At 35.7% G+C, this 11,819-nt stretch overlaps 1 protein-coding gene across 2 annotated transcripts in view; it reads left to right on the plus strand.

The window, feature by feature from the left end:
• LOC306999661 (complement C3-like) overlaps positions 1-11,819 on the plus strand; it is a 223,736-nt gene that overhangs the window by 63,726 nt on the left and 148,191 nt on the right. For both annotated transcript variants that reach the window (XM_079614534.1, XM_079614535.1), the window contains exon 8: positions 11,057-11,159. In XM_079614534.1, the coding sequence (XP_079470660.1) occupies positions 11,057-11,159 (103 nt within the window). The remainder of the gene's footprint in view (positions 1-11,056; positions 11,160-11,819) is intronic.

The raw sequence follows: 11,819 nt of genomic DNA on the forward strand, positions 1-11,819 counted from the left end.
CATAAAAGCAACAATTATTAATAACACTTACAGGTTGTGATACGGAGGAGGAAGCTGATGCAAATACACTTGGAACTGAACCTTCCTTCAATATCAGCCGGCTCGCGAATCCAAGTTTGATTGCATTTAAGTTGGTAAAGCAATCGTCTTGAAAATGGCGCGAACAAAGCACAAGGCTCGGACTATACTTCTGTGGTATAGTTGTATATATGAATTGTAGCCACTTAGTCTTCAAATGCTCCTCTTTGGGCAGATGAAAAAAGTTTGCTTTTGAGTCGCACTTCAGAACACAGCGTCTCGTCGCCATGATATTTTCCCTGGCCTTGGAGCGCAATAAGTGGGCGTATCGTATTCAAATAACTTGACAAGTTGACGTCATCTAGTCAGAGAAAAAGCTTTAATTGCTTTAGCTTTAAGAAGTATGATAAAGGCGTGAAAGGCTATCAGTTTTATGTGGATAAAGGCATATTTTGTATGACTACATGTCCTTATAAGGCCAAGAAAATATGTCGTTTTAACTACATCGTTATTACGAGAAAAAGATGTCGTTTTAACAACATAAGATCTCGTTATTACGACATAATTGAGGGGGGAAATCATATTTATGTGGCAGCAATGCGTCTCCGTAGCCTACTACGGTGACAAATGGCGTCTGAATATTTTGTTATTTTTTCACCATTACGGTGGAAACATTATCCAAACATTAAATATTAATTTAATTATATAATATAGCGCTAACAGTAACAACTCTGCACACACAATAAGTTCTTATATTACAAACTGTATTGAACCAAATGCGCTCATTCGTGAGATGTGTACGTGGATAGCACGATATTAAATCCTTGTAATAAACTACTGTTGCTAACATATTTATTTCGGTCCAGGTTTATATAAGCCTATTTATTGATTTATTTATTTTTCTTCTAACGTTACTCTGGTATAATGTTGGTGCTGCATGTTATGACCGTTCTAAAAGCTTGGCTTTTATTTTGATAGGCTATATTTACTATTATTTTCGGATCACGTGGCCAACCTATCTTTCTTTTAAGGTAGATCTTCAAATGGAGAAATGAAAAAAAGGAATTTCCATAAATCAAAATCGGACCGTTATTTGTATTTGGTTTAGTCGTTTTTCATTTTTGGATTCAGAAACCAAAAAGGGGAGAACGGCTATTTTTTTACCATTTCTTTGTTTTTGGTTTGAAACGACAAACGAAAATAAGGTGGTTTCTCGTTATTTTATTTTTTGGTTCAAACGAAAAAACAAACTATCAAAACGTACACGGACCCACGGGTCAGGGGATCTCTGGATAATCCGTAATTCGTTTGTAATTATAAAACGAAAATACCGTTTTTCTGTTTTTTGTTTCAAAACGAAAAACCAAATAACCGTTTTTGGTGTCAGAATCAAAAAACGAAAACTCAATTAAAAACGGGCCGTTTTTCGTTTTTGGCGATCATTTTATCGTTATTCCTTTTTGAACAAAGAATGAACGAAAAACGGAAGTCACGTGGTCCATTCCTTTTTTGGAAGCGAAAGTAGGCTAACCCTTTCAAAATAAAAGTAACTATAGTTAGGGAGGTGATTGTAGACTAAAATTGAACTATTATAACGTTTTTTTTAGGACAACTAAAGTAGGCTAGCACTGGGTGTGAAAAAAAAAACACTTTAGTTAACTGAAATAAAAATGAAAACTAATAAAATAATAACTCTGGCTGTTAGGGAGAATTAAACATTTGTAAGACCATTTTGCCACATGCACAACCAACACCACACTTTATATAAAAAAAGATTGAAAATTATTTATTATCTATGTAAAACACTACAAGGGGAATGTGTTGCTCTCAGGAGGAGGCTGTATTGGCACCTGGCTCTGGCTAAATCTACATCTGTCCACTGCAGAGGCTATAACCACAACCTGGAGGAGGAACTAGTATAAATGTATAAAAGTATAATATAACATTAACATTATAACATTTACAGTAGGTTTTAGTCTTCACTCACCCACTATGCTTGTAAATCATTTAAGGGCATATATGCAAGTGAAAGAGTTGCAATGCAGAGCCCTGCTTCACTGTACCGTTGTACATTATGATGTACATTTGTATTTAAAGACATAAGTTGACATCATCCAATTCCACAAAAGTAGTGCCACAATTCAAAGATGTGGCTTACCATAAACCATGTAAATGTCTGAAAGTAACAACAAGGCCCTTTTATGGTGCCGGAGGAAGGAGTGGTGTGCTGCTTTGTCCTGCCAGTCCAGCATTTATTTGAAGAGAGAGTGATGGTAGGTGACTGCATGGGGCCAGTCTTGCTACTAACATCAGTCCTTAAACCCTGCACACAGTGCACAGGTATTGTTCCTCCAGGTATTGGGGAAACTCTGGGAGGCCCTGACACGAGTACCAGGGAGAAAAACTAAATGATTTAACTTAACTTTTATTTTACTTTACACAAGTACCAAGAGTACAGAGCACTGCCTTTCCCTGGAGGTTCATCAAACAGAATTAAACCCAAAAAAGCACTAAAAGATCTGAAAGTCCCAGAGCTCGAGATCATTTCTGACTGAGTAAGGCTAGGTTTCACACACAAGGTCTACATAACTAATGAGAACTACGAGCTGCATAAAAACATATTTCATCTACTTTACTAACATAATAAGTAGCCTATATTACACTGGAGAAAAATGCAAAGGAAAATAAAAAGTATACAACTTTATAGATTTGTTTTGGAAGAGTTTTGTTTTTTGACACAGAAAGGGGTAACAGTATGGTGGATGCTGAGAGTTTTTAGCAGCTTTAGTGCCATAGAAAGAGGAGCTGGAAGGCAGGTGAATTTCTGCACACCCTTCAAACTCAATGATTAGCTTCTGTTGGTAGCAGTGCTTGCCTTCTCTTTGATAAAAACACAAGTCAAAAGGTCAAACCCTTGTTGCCTGTTGTTGCCACAGAAAGAGTCGGTGCACAGAAGGGGGACCTGCTGGTTGAGCATCCACATAGCAAGAAGGGCTATAAATATGTTACAAAACTAAAATGTGAATTAAATAATAGAAACTTATAAATAAATAGGCTACCTGCTATCCTAAGCTACATATAAAATTAGTTCACTTGTCTTAATCTGAAGTTACAGGTCACCAATGGTCTTACAAATGTTTAATTCTCCCTAACAGCCAGAGTTATTATTTTATTAGTTTTAATTTTTATTTCAGTTAACTAGTGTTTTTTTTCACACCCAGTGCTACTTTAGTTGTCCTAAAAAACGTTATATTAGTTCAGTTTTAGTCAACAATCACCTCGCTAACTATAGCTAGTTACTTTTATTTTGAAAGGGTTAGCCTACTTTCGCTTCCAAAAAAGGAATAGACCACGTGACTTCCGTTTTTCGTTCATTCTTTGTTCAAAAAGGAATAACGATAAAATGAACGCCAAAAACGAAAAACGGTCCGTTTCTAATTGGTTTTTCGTTTTTTGATTCTGACACCAAAAACCGTTATTTGGTTTTTCGTTTTGAAACAGAAAAACGAATTACGGATTATCCACCACATGACCTCCGTTTTTGGTTTATAAACGAAAAACGAATTGACTGAAGTTCAAAGACTCTCTTCATTCTTTGTTCAAAAAGGAATAACGATAAAATGAACGCCAAAAACGAAAAACGGTCCGTTTCTAATTGGTTTTTCGTTTTTTGATTCTGACACCAAAAACCGTTATTTGGTTTTTCGTTTTGAAACAGAAAAACGAATTACGGATTATCCACCACATGACCTCCGTTTTTGGTTTATAAATGAAAAACGAATTGACTGAAGTTCAAAGACTCTCTTCATTCTTTGTTCAAAAAGGAATAACGATAAAATGAACGCCAAAAACGAAAAACGGTCCGTTTCTAATTGGTTTTTCGTTTTTTGATTCTGACACCAAAAAACGTTATTTGGTTTTTCGTTTTGAAACAGAAAAACGAATTACGGATTATCCACCACATGACCTCCGTTTTTGGTTTATAAACGAAAAACGAATTGACTGAAGTTCAAAGACTCTCTTCATTCTTTGTTCAAAAAGGAATAACGATAAAATGATCGCCAAAAACGAAAAACGGCCCGTTTTTAATTGGTTTTTCGTTTTTTGATTCTGACACCAAAAACGGTTATTTGGTTTTTCGTTTTGAAACAAAAAACAGAAAAACGGTATTTTCGTTTTATAATTACAAACGAATTACGGATTATCCAGAGATCCCCTGACCCCCACGTGACTTCCGTTTTTCGTTCATTCTTTGTTCAAAAAGGAATAACGATAAAATGATCGCCAAAAACGAAAAACGGCCCGTTTTTAATTGGTTTTTCGTTTTTTGATTCTGACACCAAAAACGGTTATTTGGTTTTTCGTTTTGAAACAAAAAACAGAAAAACGGTATTTTCGTTTTATAATTACAAACGAATTACGGATTATCCAGAGATCCCCTGACCCCCACGTGACTTCCGTTTTTCGTTCATTCTTTGTTCAAAAAGGAATAACGATAAAATGATCGCCAAAAACGAAAAACGGCCCGTTTCTGAATCCAAAAACGAAAAACGACTAAACCAACTACAAATAACCGTCCGATTTAGTTTTTTTTTAAATTGCTTTTTTCATTTCTCTGTTTGAAGATCTACCTTAAAAGAAAGATAGATTGGACACGTGACCCGAAAATAATAGTGAATATAGTCTATCAAAATAAAAGCCAAGCTTTCAGAACGGTCATAATATGCAGCACCAACATTATACCAGAGTAACGTTAGAAGGAAAAAAAAAATCAATCAATAAATAGGCTTATATAAACCTGGACCGAAAGAAATATGTTAGCAACAGTAGTTTATTACAGTGATTTAATATCGTGCCTATCCTGACAGCAATAGACTCCGGGGCGGATCTGCAAAACGGGTCCGGAACGGAGTCCACTTGCACAGCGCAACGGATCCGGAACAGATAAGGATTGCGGATCCAGACCAGATCCGCGGCAGACCCTTCCCGTATCCGCTGATAAAGCAATCCGCCGCGGTTCCGATCTGGACCCGTTTATTTAGTGGGTCATTTGGTCTGGAAACCTTTCAGATCCCTCATTCAAAACAAGTAATCTGGCCAAAACTAGCTACAGAAATATTTCAAAGATTACAAGCAATATTATTAATTAAATTTAACAAATTAGAATTGAGTAATAATTAATCAAATTAATTCATTAAATGTTTACCATTTAAAATTAGTAACATATACAAAATATATGTTATTGCCAACATTGAAGACACCTGATGTTAACAAGCAGAATCACTGAAGGAGAAAACCATAATTAAAGCCACCAATATTGAGATCTATCTGTGTTTTATTTGGGCTCTTGACCCTTAAATTATTAACTTTAAGTTTTGTTTGGCTGCTGTACATGAGTTATAACAGCAGATGAACAAATAGAAAAGGTGATCTGATGGTGTTGGTTGTGTTTAAACATCATCATTATTTCACAATCATTTAACCTGAATCACTGAACTCATATATTCAGAATCTAGATTTATGAGTTGAGTTAACTTTATTGATGAAATAGTTTTATTCATTTATTGATCACTTGTCTTGTAACACCATGTTATTTCTAAGTTTTGCAATTTAACTTTTGCAATTCCAAAATAATTTCTAAAAAGTTTTTCTCAAACAAAAAAGAGACACACAGACATCAATAATCAGCCTGTGAATCTCAACAATGGTGACATTTATAAAGCATGTTGCAGTGCATTCTGTTTTTCACCAATCAAAACTCATTCATGGCTCCCATCATGCATTGCTGCATGAATAAATAATGAGCTTATGATCAGAGGTGATCTTTTTGTCACCATTGCTGAGATTCATATGCTAAATTTTGATGTCTGTGTGTGCCAAAAAACAAGATTATATATATATATGTTTTTTTTTAATTGATTTGATCATTTGGATTTCATTGAAAAGGCTAAAAATGTTATGCAGCTATAATTAATAAAACAAACCTAACTCATGAATTGGAAGATATATGAGTTCAGTGATTCAGGTCAAATGATTGTGAAATAATGATGACCGCCAACACCATACTACCACCGTTTCTATTTGTTCATCTGCTGTTACAACTCATGTACAACAGCCAAACAAAACTTTAAGTTAATAATTTAAGGGTGAAGAGCCCAACTAAAACACACACTGATCTCAATAATGGTGACTTCAATTATGGTTTTCTCCTTCAGTGATTCTGCTTGTTAACATCAGGTGTCTTGAATGTTGGCAATAACATTTATTTTGTAAATGTTTCTAATTTTAAATGGTAAACATTTAATTAATTAATTTGATTAATTATTACTTAATTCTAATTTGTTAAATTTAATTAATAATATTGCTTGTAATCTTTGAAATATATAGGTTAACCTAAGAACTTATTGTGTGTGCAGAGTTGTTACTGTTAGCGCTATATTATATAATTAAATTAATATTTATTGTGGTTTCCACCGTAATGGTGGAAAAATAACAAAATATTCAGACGCCTATTTGTCACCGTATTAGGCTACGGAGACGCATTGCTGCCACATAAATTATGATTCCCCCCCCGTAATATTTTTTACGGATGAGACGGATTAACACATCTGAGTTAAACCTCTGTTAATTCTCAATAAGAACTTCCCCAGATAGCAACACTGTTTCGGCCCAGATCCGGCCCACATCTGGCACTTGTGGAATGAGGTTCTGGCCCACATGCAGCGTGGAACGATGGCACTTGAGTGAACCGCTCCTGTTTGCCAGATCTGGGCCACAAGCAGACCATAGCAATGCCACATGTCAGCCAAGAGCAAAGAAATAAACCAGAACAGGACCTTATCTGAGCCAAAAAGTTTGTGTATATTAAATATGGAGTTATTTCAGCATTAATAAGCCTGTTAACAAGCAGAATCACTGAAGGAAAGAAGAGAACAGAAAAAGAGACGAGCAGAAACACAAGAACTACAACTGACTTCAGCCACAGCCTTTGACATGCCCTGACATTTGTGCTTATTTCAGCTGCTTACAACATACCTTTGGCCAACACATAATTATTCTGTATTCAGCACAAACTCTGCTACAATAATATGTGAGCAAAATGGAAGTTACATGTTTGCATTTTATAGAAAAAAAATATTATGCGTGGTTAGTAAGTTTTGAGAAAAAATGTGTCACTGCAATGAGCCCATATAACTCATACTGAATAGTTTGGCACAAGACTTTTGAGTTACCATTCTTGTAGGCTAGAATGTTTACTACAACATGATGTGAAAATCATTTTGATCACTCTTTCACAAAACAACAATATAACGATTTAAACTTTGTAAGTCAGTTTTTGTGCCAGCGCTGCTATATGCGTAGGGGTGTTGATGGCCATGAATATGAATGAGGGGAGACAATAGACACTCCCCCATCAATGGCTAATGCCCCATCACGGTGCTGTGAGGCAGAGAGGAGAATCTGAGAATGAGAGGAGATTCAAAGGTTTTGTTTTTCAATCTGTTTTTATTGTAATTCCTCTATGTGGAGGAACTAAATGTTGTGCCTCACAAGACCACAGTGCTACCGTACATATATAAACATATAGTACCAGTCAAACGTTTGGACACATTACCATTTTTAATATTTTTGGAAGAAGGCTGCATTTATTTGATCAAAAATACAGAAACAACAGTAATATTGTGAAATATTATTACAATTTAAAATAATGATTTTCTATTTGAATATACTTTAAAATATAATTCATTTCTTTGATCAAAGCTGAATTTTCAGCATCCTTAGTCTATATATCTGTTGATGGGCCATAGGACGGAGAAATATCTATTTATGGGCCATAGATCGCGTCACCGCGAGCTGTTGATGGCCATATAGACCGCACGCATTTACAGCATTTCAAACATTTAGCCTACACCTGTATTCACAATCATCTGTGGCAATATTTTAGCAAGATAAGTGTCATAGGCTAACCAAAACCGAACATTTATATATAAAAATATGTCTAGTATTTATAGGCCTATCACATTTTACCGGAGGCTGAAATATATCTGCACGAAATCATATTTACACCTAAGCAGATATTCGCAAATGAGCTACATTACGCAAAAGTCAGTATTTTTAGCATGATAATCAGTGTCATAAGCTAATCAAAACAGAGTGAAATATAGCCTAATACAAATATGTTTAGAGAGTAATATCACATTGAAACAGTTTACACGACCATATACGAATGTTAGGGATATTGTAAGGCAATCTTTCCTGTAAGATGTCAAAAGCTAACCAAAACTAAGCAAAATATAGTCTGAAAATTAATATGAGTTCTATATAATCAGAAAAATAATTATATAACACTAAACAACTTACTCGAACTTGTATCCGCGGGATCAATTCGCTCTTGAAAATGCAGCCGTTCTCCATCTGATGCGATCTTTCTCTGAGGAAAAGGTGAATTCTTCCTCGCTGTCCAGAATCATCTGGAGGACGACTTTACCGGAGAAGCGTGCCATCCTCAAAACGCGATGAACTATCCGTGAATCTGACGAGAAACTGCTTTTCATGGCATTGATTGGAGGGCGTGTGCGATGCGTAGATCACCTAAACTATTACCATGTGAATAGCGCCGGGGGCGTGTCAGCCTCAGCTCATTAAAAATAATGAAGGGAGAACGAAAAACTGCGCCTCTCCTTGGTTTCAAACGGATTACATAAACTAAGAATATGTGTTTTTTTATATAAATTACTTCATTTAAAAGAAGAGAATTCTAGCTTCATAAAGACAAATCTCTCGTTCCTGAGTGACAAGTAATCGCTGAGTTAGTTAATTTTCGGACGCGTTTCAGAATGGACTTCACTGACAGAGAGAAGGCAGAACTCGCATCATGTTTATTTTTCTTTATTTGGCGAAAGACACAACACTTTGTTTTTATTGTGAGTATACAAAAAAAAAAAAAAAAAAACTTAACTGGATCGAATGATGTAAAACACTTAAATGTAAGATCAAAACCAACAGAGTATTTTGAATCTCTTTTGCACCGATAAGAAAAAAAGCAAGCAGATCACGCCGGCGTGATTGTCGACCCCAGAGGGTTAAAGGCCAGTTATTTAATGGATCCAGGATATTATAATTCTGATAAAGTTCCCTTGGCCTCTGGAATTAAAATTATCTAAATTAGGATGATACTGCCTCAGTCAAACTCCTTAGTGCCCCCTTTTTTGGTTTAAGCCACTGCCCCTCAAAATGTCTGTGCACGGCCCTGACCAAAAGGCTTGAATTTAGTGATCTTAAAGAGCGCGATGGATTATAGGGCGATAGAAGATCCGTTAAATAGACTGGAGCTAAGCCGTTTAGGGCTTTATGAGTCAGTAACAATACCTTATAATGAATACGGAACTTTATAGGTAACCAGTGTAGAGATGATAAGATCGGTGTTATATGATCATATTTTCTTGATCTAGAAAGAACTCTAGCAGCTTGATTTTGGACTAACTGTAGCTTGTTTATTGAGCATGCAGGACAACCAGCTAATAGAGCATTACAGTAATCTAGTCTCGAGGTCATGAATGCATGAACTAACTTTTCTGCATCAGAAACTGATAGCATATTACGTAGCTTAGCAATGTTTCTAAGGTGGAAAAAGGCAGTTTTTGTAACATATGAAATATGATTTTTAAAAGACAGGTTGCAGTCTAGTATGACACCCAGGTCTTTTACAAGTGCAAGATGCATCCAAATGTTTATTAGGTGTGAATATTGATTCAGTATTCAACTCTCAACTCAACGGCCCCAGCTAAAATGCCCCATGCTGATTGCGCTCTAAAACCGCCACAGTTATAATGTTTTCAGGCCATTTCAAGTTTGATTTTAACGTGACAAAGCTGTGATATCTAAATGGTTGAGTTGTTTACTTACTATAAATAGTCTTCCCATTAACTTCCCGTTAATGGGAAGACTCATTTGCATGCCAATCCAATCATTTTAGGATTGTTCGACTTGAACCGTTGCTGCACCGATCGATGAATCACATAAAAGAGCGATTCAAAACATACGAGCCGTGTGTCTTGCATGCACTTAACAGTTTTAAAACTCCACACAATAAATGATGGATGCCAACCTTATTTCCCATACTCTAGTTTCACATGGTAGACAAGGCAAACCCCTCAAATGTATTAATGACAAAACACTGATTAGCGATTTTACATTCAATAAGTTCAAGTTCCAATGATATGCTAATGTAGCGACAATGACTCTGTTTTTGGGAATTTGTTAGCTCAAATGAGAGACGATATTCATGAGATATGAATATTTATATGTCGCATACATTAATTAAATTATTTCCAAATATGGAATGAGTTAAATCTCGCCTTATATTAATAATTACTACGAATACTCGTAGTAACCATTAATATAGGTATTTAAAATGATCGTTAAATCAGGGGAAGTCTAGGTAGAAGCACGGCCTTAGTCAGGAAGCGGAGAAGTTCTAAGTTGACGCTAGCCCGTACTCCAATGGACTCTTGCAGCGAAGGGGCGGGTTCCGGGATGGGAACCGGCCACTCTTCGCTCCCTGAAGCGATAAGAGAGCAGCTGTCCTCTTCCGTGTTGTCCCCGTCGAACTCGTAGAGCGCCAGCGCCCTTATTGGTGCTTCTGTTACAGGCACACAGCAAAATCCCCAGAGTTAAATGAACTCTGCTCAGATAACATTTGGTCCCTCTCTACAGAGAGTTAAAATAACTCTGAATCAGAGTTAAAGTTAATGAGATACTTAAGTGATCAATTAAGTGATGATTGGGCATTAATGATGAACACCTGCTGTCAACAAGCAGAATCACTGAAGGAAAGAGAAACTCAAGAGCTACAAATGACTTCCAGCCACAGCAAAATAACAATAAACAGTAATTTTTAAGTCTTCACAAGAGTTGTATTCTTATAGGAAAATGGCTCCTTTCCTTCTTCAGTGGAACAGAAAATGTTCAAGCTGCTTTGAATGAACGTTCATCGTCACGTTCAGTTTTTACAGCAGAATTGTATGTGCTTTTACAGGTACCTGTTTGGAGAGAAGGTGGAAGGAAATGCGTTTGTAGTGTTTGGTGTGATGGACGATGAGAAGAAAACAAGTATTCCTGCCTCTCTTCAAAAAGTTCAGGTGAGAGACATTAAACATCTAGGATCTCATTTCTCCTAACCTACACTGTAAAAAAAATCCCGTATTTTTTACGGAATAATGTTGGCAACTTTGGTTGCCAGAACAATTCTGTAAAAAATACATTAAAACTGTAATCACCTTTACGGAGCAGCATGTAAGTTTTACATTTTAAACTGGTATATTTAACAATGGATTTCAGCAATATTGACATGGCCATAAAGTTATTGAACAAATTCCTTCAGTAAGAATTGAAAACACCTGATGTTAACAAGCAGAATCACTGAAGGAGAAAACCATAATTAAAGTCACCATTATGGAGATGAGTGTGTGTTTTAGTTGGGCTCTTTACCCTTAAATTATTACTTTAAGTTTTTGTTTGGCTGTTGTATATGAGCTATAACAGCAGATGAACAAATAGAAAAGGTGATCTGATGATGTTGGTTGTGTTTTAACATAATCATCAATTCACAATCATTTAACCTGAATCACTGAACTCATATGAGTTGGGTTTATTTTATTAACTTTAGCTGCATAATATGTTTAGCCTTTTCAATGAAATTCAAATAATCAAATCAATAAAAATAAAAATAAAAAAACATGTATCCATATTAAAAAATGTTTTGGCAACACAGACATATCAAGATTTAGCGTATGAATCTC

The sequence above is a fragment of the Phoxinus phoxinus genome (assembly GCF_949152265.1).
Source record: "Phoxinus phoxinus genome assembly, chromosome: 6".
Classification (NCBI taxonomy): Eukaryota; Metazoa; Chordata; class Actinopteri; order Cypriniformes; family Leuciscidae; genus Phoxinus; species Phoxinus phoxinus.